Source organism: Mustela putorius, unplaced genomic scaffold, assembly GCF_011764305.1.
Source record: "Mustela putorius furo isolate JIRA1106 unplaced genomic scaffold, ASM1176430v1.1 tig00000166_pilon_pilon_pilon, whole genome shotgun sequence".
In the NCBI taxonomy this organism is placed as follows: Eukaryota; Metazoa; Chordata; class Mammalia; order Carnivora; family Mustelidae; genus Mustela; species Mustela putorius.
Genome location: NW_025421301.1, coordinates 5,594,450 through 5,613,647, shown reverse-complemented (window position 1 = coordinate 5,613,647; position 19,198 = coordinate 5,594,450). Strand labels below are relative to the sequence as shown.

At 36.0% G+C, this 19,198-nt stretch overlaps 1 protein-coding gene across 1 annotated transcript in view; it reads right to left on the bottom strand.

The window, feature by feature from the left end:
* The window catches only part of ME1 (malic enzyme 1), a 186,331-nt gene that overhangs the window by 146,847 nt on the left and 20,286 nt on the right, over positions 1-19,198 (bottom strand). Inside the window, exons 2-3 of the mRNA XM_004773607.3 lie at positions 15,503-15,636; positions 10,985-11,134 (exon numbers count right to left, since the gene is read on the bottom strand). Coding sequence (XP_004773664.2) covers positions 10,985-11,134; positions 15,503-15,636 — 284 coding nt within the window. The remainder of the gene's footprint in view (positions 1-10,984; positions 11,135-15,502; positions 15,637-19,198) is intronic.

Sequence of the window (19,198 nt, the reverse complement as noted above, 5' to 3'; positions counted from 1 at the left end):
ATTTTCAGCTTTTAAAATAAATTACCTCATTTCACAGTGAAAATGTTTTACTTCACAAGGTAACACTATTTTTACAAAATATGATAGCCTCCAAATTATTATGAATGTCATTTATTCAGCCATGAGTCAATCATATTAGGACTAGGACTTACACTAGTAAATGAGAAATTTCTTTTCTTAGAAAAATGTAGAATTCAATAATTTCATACATAATTAAATAATCGGGAATTCTATCAAATATTTTATAAATTTTACTTCTGTGGATGTAAAATTTTGGAGCTAAAATTGATTATTTCAATTATGCCTTTTATTTTTTTATTTGTTTCTTTTTTTTTAAGATTTTATTTATTTATTTGACAGACAGAGATCACAAGTAGGCAGAGAGGCAGACAGAGAGAGAGGGGAGAAAGCAGGCTCCCTGCTAAGCAGAGAGCCCGATGTGGGGCGCGATCCCAGGACCCTAGGATCATGACCTAAGCCGAAGGCAGAGGCTTTAACCCACTGAGCCACCCAGGCGCCCCTCAATTATGCCTCTTAATAGTTATATACATTTTTTTTTAAAGATTTATTTAGTTATTTGAGAGTGAGACAGAGAGAGAGCACAAGTGGGAGGGGCAGCGGAAGAGGAAGAGAGAATCTCAAGCAGACTCTGCATGGAGCACAGAGCTGGACGTGGGGTGGATCTCAAGACCCTGAGATCATGCTCTGATTTAAAACCAAGAATTGTTGCTCAACCAACTGTACCACCCAGGTGCCCCTAAACACTTCAATTTAATCTATAAAACTACCTAGGCATACAATAGCCAACCTTTTTAAAGGTATATAAAAGAATTCTTAGATGATAATTATAGATTATTTTGTCAAGAAAACTGATGAAAACAAATCTTCATATTTCAGAAGCATACCTTAAAGGCACATAGGAAATTTTGGAAAGAGTAATACAAGCAAATTCTAACTGGGCAATTTCCCTTCAACACTGATTTGGGCAGAAGGAGCCAGTAGGGGAGGCAGAAACAGCGCCTTAAAGAAAATTTTTACTAATAATGTCTCTAGTAGCTATACTGCAACTAAGTTAAATATATAAATATATATATATTTATATATATATATGAGAGTTTAAAAGAATATACAGAAAAACAAATAGTCTGAAAAAATTACAAGAAAGATTAGATCAGAAGGATGTAATTAAGTAAGAAAATGTCAACATTAAACTTTTCATCCATCAAAATTGGAGAAATGTTGAAACCAAAACATTGTAGCCAGGATACAGCTGTGTAAACTGACATGTAATTTGTGTGTTTGGGGAAGGGAGTAGAATTTTGGTGAGCTGTGTCATCAAATCACTTTAAATTTGTTTAAAATAGTTTTTATTTGAAAATATATTATTTTTAATAATTCCTAATTGTGATTAAAATTATCACTAAAATCTTTTTGAATTAGAAAATAGGGTTATTTGAAATGAGGAGTGAGATATTCCGGAATACCTGGAATTCTTCATCTGTAAACTGCTCTTTTAAACATTCACTGAATTTTCTAGTTAAAAGTGACCTTAGAATTCAACCAGTTTACAATCACACTCAATGCAAGAATGTCATTTATAATGTAAATGACCAGGAGATTATCCAAGCCATGTGAATATTTCCAATGAGGGAGGGTAAGGAAGTCTATTCCAATGTCATATAGTTTTAGTTATTAGAAAATCTTCCTCTATATTGAAATTAAATCTGTACCCCCTGTAATAATGTCCATCTGATTTTAGCTCTACACTTGAAGGCTAAACCATGCAAGCATATACTTTTTTTTTCTCACATGTAAATCTATCAAAGAATTGAGGACTTAGCTATATCCCTTTCAAGTCTTTTCTTTTAGCTGAACTACTTCTATTTCCTCCAACCCTTTCATATATAGCACGTTTTCAACAACTGTCACTGCTTTGGTCACTCTTTTCTGTCTGCCAACGACCCTGAAAAGTATGGCATCCAAACTAAACACGATATTCCAGATGTGATCTGGGTATGTGACGTAAAGAACTACTGCCTCCATTTGGAAAAAAAAAAAAAAAAAAAAAAAAAAAAAAAGAAATCTTTATTCTTAGTAATAAAGATGGGGATTTATAACCCCTCTTAAAAATTCATAATGATGCCCTAATTAATATGTTTTCATAAACACTACTGGAGATAAAACTTGGCAGTTTTTCTTAATTCTCTGTATGCTGTGTGGAAATTTAAATCAAAACACCTGGATGTACCACACAGATGGTAGCAGAGTTATTTTTGGACCCTAAACTTATATTTCCATTCAAGTTTTCCACACTTAAAGTCTCTACATGAATACAGAGACTTGATGAACTGTTACTTTACACTTTTAAAGGTTTACAGTAAAAGATAAGTTTCACTGCCTTGCTAAGGAGATTTATGTCTATGCATATGCTCAGATAATCTTTAGATCATGATACGTAGAATTTATGTTTGAATCATACCTACATTCTTCCCATACTCCAAATTCTTTCTAATTATGGCAATACTTAGGAAAGAAGAAAGTTTGGGATTTGAAACTACTTCTGGGCACACACTGTATTTCCAGGACTAAGATACAGGATATTCTACCTCACTCCACTCAGCTCAAGTCACAGACATTTTCCTAAATAGAAGCATTTAGTGTGCTCAGAAAAAAGAAGTTAACTTGAATTACTAATTTTAGAAATCACAAGATCTACATCTCCATAATAAATAAAAAACAACTTTTTGCAAATAATTATCTCCAAGAAATCAGCTGAAGTAACAAGAGTCTTGAACTAGTACAGACATTCCGCACCTCACTTGTTTCATATCTTTGGGGGAAAAAAATTTCCAACACATAGTACTTTTTCTCATACTTTACAGTTGAGTAGATGCAAATACTGAGCCTATCTCAAGGGAAATGAAATCAATTAACATAAGAATATTCTGAAGTAAGTATAAATCAAGATCAAAGGCTTATTGCTGTAGATAAATGGTGAAAAGTTTATTAACATATAATATTAAAATGATTGCTTTTTTAGAAGCATTAAAAATTAGCTATTCCCTTAAACTTCAACTATTTGAGTTTCTAGAGATATAGAAAATTTCAAAACAGTAAAAAATAGAAGTTACAAACTAAACCAGGGCTTAAAGCCAAAAATATTAATTCCCTGGTTCTCAAAAGTCTCCTAAATATCTCTAAATGGTCTAAAGTGGTTTGACTGAAGAAAGCCAAATCCATCGAGAATAGTCCTGGTCCATCTGAGCAGCTGTCCTATCCAGGACGACTCAGAGGGGTAGGACCTGCTCTCACTCCTTCCCAGAAACCCCCGTAGCCTGGGGAGTGAGGTGATGGAGGAGAGCAGGAGAGCTATTAACTTCTGGAAGCTAGATCACTTGACTGTTTACATCACAACAGTCCAGTAACAACTAGATAGCATTAAACTACTGAAAGGTGCCACAGCCTTACTTCAAGAGTTCAACAGTTCCTTCACAGCTATCAGAATTGTCTGTGAACCCATGTTTCTTTTCCCTAAGCAGCTTAAACTCTATTTATAAATACTGAGGTACTGAAGTACTTACAGCTTAGCAGAGTGAAATTCCCATCATATACCTGTACAGCACATTATAAAAATAGATTATGTTTAAAATCAGGTAGATTTAATATGAGAAAATTTAAAAACAACATGAAAGTGTCCATTCTAAACTGTTCAATAATAGTTATTATCATTAAAATCTGTACTATATCATTAGAATATTACTGGGTTAAAGGGGTGTTTAGCCTTGGGAAGGTTTCTTTTTCTATTGATTCCCTTTAAGCAGCTTTTCTTACTGCTGTTTCACAGATTAAATGACAAAAGCAACACTCTCACCCTGTAAGACTACAAAATTTGCTGAACTTTTGGCACAAATGCAGAAACTGTTTCCATAGAGTAAATAATCGCCATTTCTTTTTTTCTAATCAGTTGCTTGCTTGTTTGTTTGCTTGTTTATTATGCTCCACGCCCAGTGTGGAACCCAGCATGGGGCTTGAACTAATGACCCTGAAGATCAAGAGTTGGAGGTTTAACCAACTGAGCCACCTAGGCGCCCTTTATTTATTTATTTTGCAAGTAATCTCTACACCCAACATGAGGATCGAATTCACAACTCTGAGATCCAGAGTTAGATGCTCTACAGAGTGAGCCAGGTGCCCCAACAATCTCCATTTCTAATCACAGTCAAATCATGGTATGGTTATGACTTTCTATATCACAAGGTATTCATCCTCATACAAAACTGCACTTGGGGTAATAAAAGCTTTAGTCCTTACAATTTAAGTCACAAACACTCTAAGACCTTTCTGGAATTCTGAAGGAAATATGTATGCAAACAAACTCTAAATGTAGAAAAACTATTTTAGTATTTTGTTTTGGTTCATCTCATTTCCTTTTATTCATTTCTCTAAAATTTTTCTGGAAAAAAAAGAACAAAATATAGAATATCTTATTGACTGACTCTCTGACCATTAGTCTTGTTGCTAAATTTAGTCATTGTCAAAATCAAAACAGGTATCATTTATGTAGCTTTTGTAATGTGTGAATTTAAATAAAAGAAGCTTTACATATATTATCTATTAAGTTCCAGGTCCATTCATTTAATTGCCTACCAGACACCCCAACTTGGAAGTCACACAGACATTTAAAACTTAAATGTCCTGGGGTTCCTAGTTGGCTCAATCGGTTAAGCATCTGCCTTTGGCTCGGATTATTATCTCAGGATCCTGCAATCAAAGCTGAGCCCTCCATGGGGCTCCATGCTCAGTGGGGAGGGGAGTCTGTTTATCCCTCTCCCTCTACCCCTCCCCCCTGCTAATGTTCTCTCTCTTTCAAATAAATTAATTTAATTTAATTTAAAATTAAAAAAAAAAAAAAACCCTCAACACATCCTGAAAAGAATTTTCTATCTCCCTTACAAACATATTCCGTTATTCTGAAACTGGGTGAATGATACCATCATCCATTTGGTCATCAAGAAACCTGGGAGTTATAATAATACCAGCTACTACTTGGGAACACCTACTTTGTGTCAAGAATTATGCAAGGTATATTACCTATATTAAATCTATTGTCCCCCTCCAAAAACTTGTAAGATAGGTATTATTCTAAGAAATCTTATAGTAAAGAATCCTGTTTAATTTCAGGTAATTCAACTTTTCTTTGATTAATTTTAGCACTGAATGCTTTTTTCACCCTACCTTGTGGCAAACCAATTAATGGTACTAATCAGATCAAACTCTAGAAATGCCTTTTTTTAAAAAACTGTCATCAAACTGCTTATTGTTTTTGCCAAAGTCATATTAGTGATCTACTTGATAAAGATGAGTAGTTAAAAGGAGCATAATATAAGTTTAAAGTTGTATTTTCTGTGTGTAATTGAAATTTTACTTCCTCGTAGCCTGATTCCTTAGTGTAAGTCCAATTTCTTTCAGATCAATTATTTATGAAAATTTACCTTTCAGAATAATATGCTTAAATAGTAGGAGAAATAAAGAACATACCAGTACTTTATGTTTTGACTAGAGTAATATTGTTACTCTTTCTATGAGGCAGCAGATAACATATATTGATTCAGCACTAACCAGGCACTAAGCTTAAAAGCATGGTAAATACAGGAATAATTTTAAAGGATGATCCCTTTTCTCTAGATGCTTATACTCTAGTTGGGACTAAATAAAGAGTAAAATGCCAACAAGAGAGACCAAGAGGAGAAAAAAAAAAAAAAAAAACTGAGCTCACAGAGCAGATTGTGATTGCCAAACATGGGGGGTGTGAAGTAGGTGAAATGGGTGAAGAGGTTCAAAAGGTACAAATTTTCAGTTATAAAATTAGTAAGTCATGGGGATACAATGTACAGCACAGTGACTACAGTTAATAATACTGCATGTAATAAATAATGCTGCATATAATAAAAATGTACATTCAAAAGTTGCTAAGAGAATAAATCTTAAAAGTTCTCATCAAAGTAAAAAAAAATTTCTTGTAACCAGGCATGGTGATGGATATTAACTAGACTTACTGTGGTCATTATTTCACAATACACAAAGACTGAAACTAATATGTTATATGTCAATTATACCTCAGTAAAAAATAAATAAGAAAAATAAAATCAGACCAAGAGTACTTTGATAGAGTATTAAAAATACCAAAAATAGCAACATGGTTAATTGCCAAAAGCCTGGTAAAATGATAGGTACCTAATCAGAGCTTATGAGAGAGAGAGAAATGTTTCTTGGAAAGTATAGTGTAAAATATAACAGGTAGAAATATTTCCAAAGAAATTACATAAGTCTGCTTTTAGTTGCCCTTTATATATATCTGCACTATCAATTCACACAAAATTTTCCCTTAAAATAAGTTTTACAGAATACGAGTAATTTAAGTAACACAGTAAGCTCAGCATTCTGCAAAAATACAAAAAGAATCATCTCTAGTTCCAAAAATCACACCTCTACCTACAAATTAGCCACAATTAGGTGTGCTGACATAAGCATATTGCACTTTCAAATACTGGAAATTCTGCAAGAATTGAAATGTTATGAGTACATGGGAAGAAGATAATCCAAACAAACTGGACATTCTTAAAAGTCATTATCCACAACATCTTGAAAAACCCACACAAAGTATCTATGGCAAAGAAAAAAGAAATTCCACCCAAGACCAATAAATGGATACTCCAGCATCATACCTTAGGGAAAAAAAAAATGCTGGAAGAGCTATCCATATAAGAATTTATTTTTGGATACCTAGACAGACTTTAATACCATATTCAAAATGAAAAATAAATATCCAGCCATAGAAAAATATCATATTGTGACAGAGAAAACTAAAAGAACCCCATGAAAAATTGCTTTATTCACTCTTTTTCCTGCTTCCACTCTTGCTGAGACATGCACCTCAGCCCTTACACATGTCATATAGAACACAGAATAGATGTCCTGCTCGTAAAGGTCAACTATTTAATGATTTCTTTGGACTCTTCGAGCACAATAGATAACATCGAAGGAGTTACTACTGGGCAGGGTCATCATGAACATTTTCTAAGACCACTGACTCCACAAGACCCTTGGCTGCAGGGCACAGATGATTTAGGGACAATACCTAAATCCTATTCTTTGTTCCCGAGTATCAAGAAGACATGTGTACGGACCACCAACCTCAATAAAAATTCCAGGCTCCAGGCAAAGACAAGACTCACTCTTCCTTCCTTTTGCAGTCCCCCAGAAGCTCTGTCAGTATCTACACTCTTTCTATACCTGCAAAAAACTCTGCTCTCCCCCTCTTGGCTCCAGTTTGATTTTATCCTGCATGAAATTAAGGTCCCTCTTGGCTGGTCCTGTAGAAACTTCCCTCTGGGTCCTCAGAACCAAGCAGTCTGCATCAGTATCATAAAGATAATATTTAAAATTCCGAGATCAAAAGATCTACTTCTTTGCAATGGTATTAAGCTCAGTACTTGAACTACTATCCCCTAACTTTCACTTATTATGTTCCTAATTGCTACCACCAAATACACAAAGTAAATGTAACAAGAAGTATAATACTCCTGTTCATTTTCTGAATGTCTTAGAATACTTGCTGTTGCAGCAGGAAAGATTTAATAGACATTTTTCGATTTCGGCTTTAAAAAATAGTCTACTTGCTAAGGTCTGAAATATCCATCATTACTCAAACACAATCACAATTTCCTTTACAATTAAATACAATGTATAAATATATATGCCACATGATGTATTTTCAAATAGGTTCCTTTTTTTACAATTATGGGAGAAGTCAAGAGAATTAATCTATTAAGAAACTTCAAAATCATCAGAAGTTTAGCAAGATATACACATTAAAAATCAACAAGACAGGGCTGCCTGGGTGGCTCAGTTGGTTGGGCGACTGCCTTCAGCTTGGGTCATAATCCTGGAGTCCCAGGATCAAGTCCCACATTGGGCTCAGCTCCACGGGGAGTCTGCTTCTCCTTCTGACCTTCTCCCCTCTCATGCTCTCTCTCACTGTCTCTCTCTCAAATAAATAAATAAAATCTTTAAAAAAAAATCAACATGACAAAAAACTGCCATAAAGAGATCATATAGAAATAGTTTTAAGAACTTTACTTTTTCTGTCAGTAAAGCATTCCTTTACCTAAATTTCAAATACTGTGGAAAAGTTGAACCAATAAGATGAATATCTCCACCTACATTCAACATTGTGAGTCTTCTGCTATAAATGTTATGCTACCTCTTCCCTTTCCCTTTATGTATCAGTTAATTTAATTTTTGGGAAATCCCTGTGTAAGCAAATACATTAACTGTTCTAAAGAAAAACAGATGACACTTAGTCAGTTAAATGCTATAGCTACCCGTATCTAAATTTAGTTCCACTTGCCAATGAATGGGTTCAGACAAATCAGGTGTTATTCCAAATGAGAATTTTTTAATATTTTGGCTTTCAAATTTAAAATTTAAAAATGTAGATAAAGGATGGTGGGCTGTAGCTTAATCCCCATGTTACAGAGGAAACTGGAGCATACAAAGGGTCAATAATTTATTAAAGACTAAAATAAGTAGCAAAACCAAGTACAATGAAAACAGGCAATCTTGGTGCCTGGGTGGCTCAGCTGGTTGAGCGACTGCCTTCAGCTCAGGTCATGATCTTAGAGTCCTGGGATTGAGTCCTACATCAGGCTTCCTGCTCAGCAGGGAGTCTGCTTCTCTCTCTGAACCTCTCCTCTCTCATGCTCTCTCCTGATTCTCTTTCTCTCAAATAAATAAATAAAATCATAAAAAAAGAAAAAGAAAACAGGCAATCTACTCCAGACACTATACTTGTAATCCCAGCTCCAGGAAGCCTCCAATTCAACAGGAAATCCTCGTGATTTTATCTGTCTAGAATAATTCCATAACCCCTAATTCCAATGCTGCCCTAATCTGAGACACCATCCTCTCTCACTGGGTTTACTGCACTAGGCTGCTAACCAAGCTATCTGATTCTTCTACCCGTTTAACGAAGAGTAAGAACCAGTGTTCTTTAGCCTACAAGAAACTCCAGGTTCTGTACCCTCTCATTTATTTTCCATCAATGACCTCCCCTACTTCTCTCCCCTCCCTCACACTGCCAGCACACGGCCTTTCTGCTGCTCCTTGTCCCCAGGTATGTTCTCCCTTACGGCTTTGGCACTGACTAGTCCTCCTGCCTGGCACACAGTTCCTTTTGTATCTACATTACCACCCCCTCACTCTTGCAGTATCATTTCCAATTAAGCCCTATACTGTAAACTTTATTTAAAATTGCAACTGCCCCCCCCACAAAGTAACTGGCACTCCAAATCCCCCTTTCCTGCTCTAGTTTTTCTTTTTAACATTTACTACCTTCGAAAATTCTGGACAATTCACTTATTTTTTATTTCCCTATCTCTTCTGCTCTTAGATTTTACATGTATACCAATACATCCTAAGCCCTTAAAAAATCATCTAGTACATAGTAAATGCTGAAAAAATAATTATTTCCATTGAGACTTTTATGTCAACTTCAACCCAAATACTTTGAGCTATACTTGTCTACATCTCTTATAGTTGTTAGCATTTCTCAGGATCTCACAAAAAGTTATAATTTCAAAAAATGCTTAAATTACATTTTTTTAACAGCCAAGCGTTGCATGCCCATGCTTTTACTAAGATTCCTTATGTAGAAATATACTTTATAGACATGGAGAGATGTTCATGACATCACTCAGAGAAAATAGGCAAGAAAGAGTGTATATAGTATGATCACTTATATATGGAAAAAGTATGTATTTGAATTTACAGGTTTTTCTTGTATGACGACATTAGGTATTTTTAAAACATTTCTCCTTTCTGTATATTCATATTTTCTAATTTTTCAATAATGAGTATGTATTATTTGTCTGATTAACAAATAAATACACTTTTTTGCCCCCCAAAGATTATCTTCACAATATAATTACCAGCTAAATTCTCACTCTTGCTCTATGAATAAAATATGTATTCACTGTTAATAAAACTGTTTTATAAATGCAATCTAGATATGTGCTACAAATGTAATTTAAGTGACCATCTACAGCTATTTATCTAATTACTTTCTTTATACAAGGGATGATGTGGCTAATTCTTTTGTTTATACAGAAAGTAATGTGGCACAAATGTGCTAAATATTACCACTACATCAATATATCTATGGGAAATCCACATATTCAATCTAACTTTCAGATATTAACCTTGAAGTACTCTTTTCAATGGCAGTACTTTTAATAGGCTTTTATATTTGCAGTATAAACTTATAAACATTTCTTTTTTTATCTTTAAAGTTAGAAGCACAAGTAACATAAATATATTCAACTTGAACTTTGGTTGTTGTTGCTGTGAAAAGTATTAATATTTACTTCAATTGATCCCTGTTTCAAAAGTATTTAAAGTAATGTAATTAACAAAGTAAAGCTATGGATTTAGAAAAACTGTATTCTATATTTTACACATCCCGTTTTTTTAAAAACACATCCTTAAAGGCTATTACTATTTTGCTAAAGAAAAATCAACATAAGAGTTACTTTAATGCCAACTCTTAATTTAGAAAATACATTCATTTTTCAGAAAGGTTTGGAATCCTTGCTTTAACTTCTAAAATGTACACATAATGGTATTAAAAACTCTAAGACAAGCTTAATAATGATCAATTACTTTCTTTCCAAACAAAAAACAAATTCAGTTATTGTCTATAAAAGGAAACCTAAATTGATTTGTAATACTTTTCCATGATCTTAAATCTAGAAAGAAAATATTATTTTTTTAGTATTTGTATATATTTATATCTGAACTTCTTTGAAATGAAATTTGACTTAGGTTTTTCCAAACTTAAAATGCATTCAACAGTTTTTTAAAATTATTGCAAAAACTTTACAAAAAAATAAATTCACAAAGGTATTTAACATGAAAGTTTACATACCTTGGCTTCCGAAATGCTAAACTATATTGCTGGCAAGCCAGACCCACAGTGGGGGTATAAACAATAGGCATGAATTTCTCAATGTCAGACATTAGCACACTATAAAAGAGCTTTTCGTTTCTGTCCTGAAGATCCATTAAAAGTAGATACCTGTGGAAATTGGACATAATGAGATCCATATTCCAAAAGTCATGAAACAGATGCTTAGAAATATAAACATTTTTCAATAAAGTATTTTTTACATCACATAGAAAACAACTGATCAAAAAAGACTTTAGAAATATTCTTAAACACCTCAAAGAATGAAGAACCATAAACCTGAGCAACTGTCATTCAAACTTTAAAATCATTGCTAAAACAACACAGTTTTATTTAATACCTGGAAAGACTTTATCCCTATTTTAAATTGAAAATACCACTAGGGATATAATTTAAACATTAACTTAACTAAGTAAATAGACTTTATCCTGTAACTTGTAATACTGAATAACCAAGGGAAATGACAAGTAGAAAATAAGGAATTTAGTACCAACCCTAAAAATTACTAAAGTAGGCAAGTTCTTATTGATTGTATCAAAAGGGCTTTTTCTTTCTAGAGGCATTTCTAACCCAAAGTTCTCTTTCTAAACATCAAGCTTACCATGTTACCTGTAACCTTTGATAATTCATAGAATAAAGCCCAACTGCTCACTACAACTTAAAATAGTCTTGCAAAATTGTACTTAATCTTACTAGCCTTTTTAAGTTGATTTCCATTCCCTAGAATAGTTGAAAATGCACAGAATGGAGAGTCAGAGATACAAGGATTCTAATGTTTGGCAAACAGATGGGTTGTACCAAACCCTTAAGCATTTGGGAAGATGATGACTGACAGGCATGTTAAAACTGATTTAGTAATGTGGAAATCATCAATCCTAAATCAATAATCAATTCTCAGACCTCATCTTATTTTACCTGTCAAAACATTGACACAGATGCCCTTCCTTGGAGCTCAATACCCTCTTGTCTTCTGGGTCATCATATTTTTCTTGATTTTCCTTCTGTCTCACTGGTCATTCCTTTCCTGTTCCTTTGTTGCTTCCTTCTCTTTTCTGAAAGCTCTCTAACTTCCATATCTAATATATAAGGAAATTAGGTTGGCTTTACCTTTAACATATACCCAAAGTCTAAACACCTTCATTGCTACCATCCTGGGTCTAACCTCTTACCTGGATTAATGTGATAGTCTCCTAAATATTCTTCTGGCCTACATTCTATTCTCAACATGCAGACAGTCTTCTTGAAATATAAGTCAGATCATGTTGATCTTCTGTTCAAAACCTTGAATAGTTTCCATTTTACCCAGAATAACAACAGAGTCCCTTAATGGCCTTCAAAGCCATTCATAATCTGTCTTCCCCTCTTCCCCTCCCAACCTACCATTCTCCCCTGCCTCATTCTGCTCCAGATTCAGCTTTCTGCTGACCCCTGAACACACCAGCTGCAGAACCTGTTCCTCAGATTTCCTCATGGTTAATTACCTCCCTGCCTTTGACGATTCCTTAATGAATCATCTTCTCAATGAAGTCTTCTCCTAATTGATATAACAATATAACAACACAAATTGACCATCCCAACCCTCAGCATTCTCAGCCCTTCTTACCCTACTTTTTTTTTCATCAGCACCTGTCAATTTTTAGCATATTAACTTACCGTTTTACTACTTAGTATTTAATAATTTTTTAAAAATAATTTACCTAAATTCCATGAAGGCAGAGATCATGGTCTATAATCCCAATATCTTAAAGAGCACCTGACAGTCAGTCAGTTGATGCTCAATAAATATTTGAGGAATAGCCTGTGGTAAAACATGAATGTGACCAGCTCTTAGGAGGTAGAGGTAAACAGCCCAGGAAAAGAATATAAAGTAAAAACACTAGAGTCTGAAGGATAGACTTATGGAACAAATGAAAAGGAGTATAAAGGAGTTTAAGAAGCAGCAAACATATACATTAAGCACAGGTCAGCCTCTTTCCCCAGCTGCCTCTGTCTTCACTAATGAAAGGTAGCCATGGCAGGGGTGGAGGTTATCCATGGGCTCAGCAACATGGACTTCCATTCACCAAAGCCAGCCTCGCTACAGACACTCGTGAACACTCCATCTGCAAGAACAGACCAGTGCTGAACACCTGATAAGGCACCACGGGGGTGATCAGCAATCTACCTGGTGGCAGACTACTTCCTTCATGTAAGGGGTGGTGTTAGTTCTTACTGGAATAGATACTTACTCTGGTTACAGATCTGCAAACAATACTTCTGCCAAAACTACAGTCCAAGGATTTACCGAATGCCTTAAACACCATTATGGTATTCCACACAATACTGCTTTTAACCAAAGAACTCAGTGGGCCCATATTCATGGAATTCACCATGTTTCCCACCATCCTGAAGCAGCTGGCTTGACAGAACAGCAGAATGGCCCTCTGAAGTCTCAGTATTAGCACCAGGTAGGTGGCAACCTGCAGAGCTGGGGTGAGGTTCTCCAGGATGCCATATATGCAGAGAACCCGTGTCCGCTATATGGTGCTGTTTCTCCTACAGCCAGAACTGAGAGGTGGAAATCAGAGTGGCACCACTCCCAATAACTCCCATGACCCACTGGCAAAATTTCTGCTCCCTGTCCCCATGAACTTATGCTCTAATGGCCTAGAAGTCTTAGTTCCAAAGGGAGGAATGTTTCTACCAGGAGACAATGACTCCACTGAACTGGAGGTGAATACTGCTGTTAGCCACTTTGGCCACCATACGCCTCTGAATCAACAAGCAAAGAAAAGAGTTATTGTGCTGGATGGGGTGACTGATCCTGACTACCAAAGGCAAGTTGGACTGCTACTTCATCGCCATCATCATCATCAGTATTAGTATTATTTAAAGATTTATTTATTTATCTTAGAGAGAGAGACACAAAGAGAAGAAGAGACAACACAAGCAGGAGGAAGGGCAGAAGGAAAGAATCCTCAAGCAGACAGCCAGCTGAGCAAGGAGCCCCATGCGGTGCTCGATCCCACGACCCTGAGATCACGACCTGAGCTGAAACCAAGAGTCGGCTGCTCAACGGAGTGAGCCACCCAGGTGCCCCATCCACTCCATTTTTATTATTAATCTTCAACCCCCAGCAAAAAGGAATGCCTTTGGACTGGACTCCGTTTGGAGTTCCAACTGCAAATCATCCCTTGGTTTCCAGCCTGCCACTCCACCTACAGATCTAGGACTTGCCTAAACTCCATAATCATGTGAGCCAATTCCTTAGAAATAAGTAAGTAAATAAGTAATCAGTCAGTCAGTCACTCAGTCTCTTTACATAGAACCAGCAGAATATGTGTATATTTTGGTCTTTTTCTCTGGAAAACCCTAATACAAACACTTCCTAGGCATGGGTTTGTTACCTTTTCCAAACTTTGCAATAATATTTTGAAATAACTATTATTTCTTTAAATCCACCAATAAAAACCTCAGGTTTAGAGAGTTTCGGTGCCTTAATAGGAAAGGGCCGAACCACAAGTACAGGGCACAATAGACAACAGTCATGGCAATGGTTGCAATAGGTGGTTTGCTTAAGGCCCCTCATGAAACACAACCAGAATTTCAACTGAAGACTACCCAGTTCAAGGTAGGGAACAGTATTACCTTCATCTTTGTGCAAACACAGAAACTGGGTTCTAAAACTAACTGACCCAAATCTGCAGTCGTGTTAGAACCAAGCTTGGAAGTGGGAAAAGTGTACTTTTATCTACAATGAACCTAAAGTCTTGACTAAAAGCTGCTATGTCCTGTTTTATTCTGTGTAAAAGGGCATTTCCTGATAACTCACCTTCACAGTAGCCATCTGATCACAAGGGAAAAGTAGTCTCTTTGAGGATATATTTAGAAATGAAAATGTTGTATTATTCGAATGTTCTTACCAAGGGTAAATTTTTGTTAAAACATCATTGTACTTATGGGGCGCCTGGATGGCTCTGTTGGTTAAGTGTCTGCCTCTGGCTAAGGTCATGATCCTGAGGTCGTGGGACTGAGTTCCACACTGGGCTCCCTGCTCAGCGGGGAGTCCAGTTCATCCTCTCCCTCTCTTACTCCCCCTGCTTGTGATCGGTCTCTCACTCTCTCTCTCTAAAAAAATAAAATCCTTACAAAGGGGTTGCCTGGGTGGCTCGGATGGTTGAGCATCTGCCTTTGGCTCAAGTCATGATCCCAGGGTCCCAGGATGGAGCCCCGCATCGGGCTCTCTGCTCAGCGGGGAGCCTGCTTCCCCCTCTCCCCCAACCCCGCTCATGCTAGCTCTCTCTCTTGCACTCTCTCATGCTCCCTCTCAAATAAATAGAGTCTTCAAAAAAAAAAAAAAACATAGTATTTATAGGTAAATTCTCAAACTTAACTGCTCTTTCCAAATCACTAAATATTTTAACTTTCTCATCCCATTAAAAAAATAAACTAGACAACTGCCTAAGAGAAATATAAAAATCATCTTCAGGAATGTGTTACCTGTCAAAGTCAGAGGTCAGACGCTCAAAATTTTTAATTACTCTAAGAACCTGGATGTCCTGACTGATGAAGCAAGGTGGCAACAATCCGTGAATATTCAACTGCTGTCTCTCTTCCAGGGTAAAAGCCAAGTCCTATGGAGAAAAGAAAAACAATAATTTGAAGGGAATAAAACCCAAAACCTATATACATATACATACACATAAAGTCCAACAAATACATGAAATTAAAAATTAAAAATCAGAATTAAAAATACATGGTATTATCTAAACATGGCCATTCAATTGTGAGATCATGTCATCTCTCAATACCTCAGTTTCTCATCTTTCAATATTAGAATACTATAATATTTTCAGATCTGTGTCATTCACATTGTCAATTTTGAAATTAAGTAATTCAGAAAATGATGTAAAGATATGCAAATGAAAGATATAAATATTAATAATGTTATCTAATACATAAATAAGTAGGAATTATAAGAGATTTTAAAATTATGAACATGAGTAGGTTACCTATAACCTGCTGTGCCTTCCCCTATAAAATAGATTTAAAAATGCCTTACAGGGCGCCTGGGTGGCTCAGTGGGTTAAGCCACTGCCTTCGGCTCAGGTCATGATCTCGGGGTCCTGGGATGGAGTCCCGCATTCGGCTCTCTGCTCAGCAGGGAGCCTGCTTCCCTCTCTCTCTCTCTGCCTGCCTCTCCATCTACTTGTGATTTCTCTCTGTCAAATAAATAAATAAAATCTTTAAAAAAATAATAATAAAATAAAATAAAAATGCCTTACATATAACTGAGGCATCTGTTCCAACACTTGTCTCTCAAATTATCTCCTACTATTCTTTTTTTCAAATTGATGCTTTTTTTTAAGATTCTATTTATTTATCTGATTCTATTTATTTATCTTTCGTTTCTAAACGAAAGCTAAATATAATAAGCTATTTATTTATCTGAGAGAGGGCGCATGCATGAGAGAGAGAGCACACGCATAGGGCACAAGCACAGGAGTGGCAGAGGAAGAGGGAGAAGCAGGCTCCCTGCTGAGCAGGGAGCCCAATGAGGGGCTGGATCCCAGGACCCCAGATCATGACCTGAGCCAACAGCAGATGCTAACTGACTGAGCCACCCGGGCGCCCATCTTCTATTATTCTTATTATACTCTCAGCTACACAAAATTTTTCACTGTTGCATAATACAGCAGTCTTTTACTCTTTCATGACACCATGGACAAAAATGTTTTCCTTGCTTTTTGCCTTTGAAGTCTAACCTCAAATGCTCCCTCTTCTCTAAAGCCCTTCCAGACTTACCCAGTATGCCCATTAGAACCCTGTTATTATTCTGTTATTTGTTTACAAGAACACTGACTGTTTTATAAAACCTGAGGCTTGAAACCAAGCAATGAAATATAACTGATGGGTGGAATAAAAAATCCAGAATGGACCAAAGAGATTTGCTGGAACATAATATGAAGGGAAGTAATAGCAGAAAAACCTCAGTAGTCATTAATCTGGGAGAACAGGATGTACAGTTCTCCTGGAGAGGACTCCCCCTGGAGCTACCAAAGCCGGGGGCGTCTCTGAGTAGACTGACGACTGTTCCCCTTGGTCTGGCAATAGTGTGCCAACATGATGATGATTGTGTCCACTCACTGTAAACGTGCCTGTTGCTTCTTAGACAACCAGGATGGTACAACGTGTTCACTAAAATTGCACTGGGTGATTCTGCACCCATCTCCTCTGCCCCTGAAAGCTTCCTGCAATGGCAGAAGAGTGACTCCTGAGTATTACTCTGGGAGAAAGACAATTTGGCTCATCCTGGAGGTAGACAACACAACCAGCCTCAGAAAGTAGGTGAAGAAGATCAACAGACAAACCACTGTTTCTTCTAATTTTTTATATGTTTAGGCCCATTAATTCATGTCACTGGCGGAAAGCTTTATGTTTGATTCAACTCCTGAGTCGGGGGCAGCCTGAAGAAAGTCAAATGAGACCCCTGGTGGAGCTCTCTAAATTCCAACAAGGGCTAGCTGGGACCAGTGGCTTGAGAACCTCCAGGACAAGAAACTGCTTACAATCTTGACTTCTCAGAAGGTCCCCAAATGTCTCAGCACAGGTGGTATCCAGTTCCCAGTAAAAAATCTCAATAATACAGGAACATATGTAAAAAATAGTAAACTCCTAAATATTATGCCTTAAAAATCTGCCTGCAAAATAATAATCAAAATTATCAATATTCTGAGGATAAGGCTTATTATCAAAAGCACTAACATATGCTCCTGCATTCACTTAATATTGGCACTTAATCATTTATTGGTATATTAGTCTTTCTTTTTACATAAATTTCCCATTGTTGATCTGACCTATCAGGTCTCCTGTATCTTTTGCCATGTAAATGACAATGCCATCTAGCTATCTTTTGCTATCCTTGGATGGTTAGTAACTACAAACACTACACACTGTTAGCCAATAGTCTATGGCATAATAAAGTGTCAATTCAACTCTTAAACAATAATAACCACCAAAAACAAAATTAAAAAAAAAAAGCAACTTGGGATTAAAAATCTGGGGAACTAGGCCAAGTTATTGGGTCCTATTACTACTCTATGAATTTAAAAAAAAAAAAAAGGTAAGTCAGTGAGTAAGCAAACTTAAATCTTAAAATCCCTGAAAACTTAAAATTACATTTGGCATACAAATATGCCAAATACATTATGACTTCACTTAAACCAGTGTTTAATAATGACACATCAATGTGATTCCTACCAACCAGCAGCTCCCCAGAAAGTATTCAGAGAAACAGTAAGTAGAATCCTGAAATATTTAATAATCCTGGCTCTTTCATTTTTTCATACTAACAGATATATTCATATATATTTTGCAGAGATCATACACAGTAGCTTAATACATTCTCCTTATTAAACACTAGCTTAATACAGTGAAACACTAGCTTAATACATTTTCCTCATTAAAAGCTGATGTGACAAATATCTGTTTCAAAGAATTTTTACCTTAGAGTTATGCGGTGGGGGTTATCCAACAAAGGATAGTGTATCCAACATATACATGCAGCTTCTAACTTTCATTTGATTCCTTCTGAGTCTTTCATGTCATTAAAGTTTAGACCTCTGTACATATATTAAGTTTCCAGACCACCTATAATTCTAATTCCCTAAAAGCTTTCTTGTACACCCTAGGTTCAACCCTGGTTTTCTCATTTTCTATCTTTCTTTCACTTTCCCTCCTCCTCACAAAACCTTTTGGACTAGATCCCTAGACAGCAGAATGGTATGCTATTTCACCACGGAGGACAGCACACAGGACAACCATTCTTCTGGGCTCTACTAATTGCTTTTTGTATATCTTCTTGAGAAAATTGAGACTATCGAGCAGAAATGAAAACAAAATTCCTGGCATAACAAGAGACCTATATTAGAAATTGTGTTTGCACCTGAGAAAGAAACTTTGTCCTGAGTAATTTATCAGAAATGATTACCATAAAAGCAGAACAGATACAACCTGAATTCCACACTAATCATCTTTAATGTTTGCAATGAGCTTCAGTAATTTGCCTTGTTTTTTTCCAGAATAAGGACTCAAAGTAATCAAGTCGAATGGCAAAAAGGAAAACACTGCCTAAATCACAAAATTCTTTAATCTATATATGAATAATTCATTGTAAAATGCCTTTATTGTAATGTT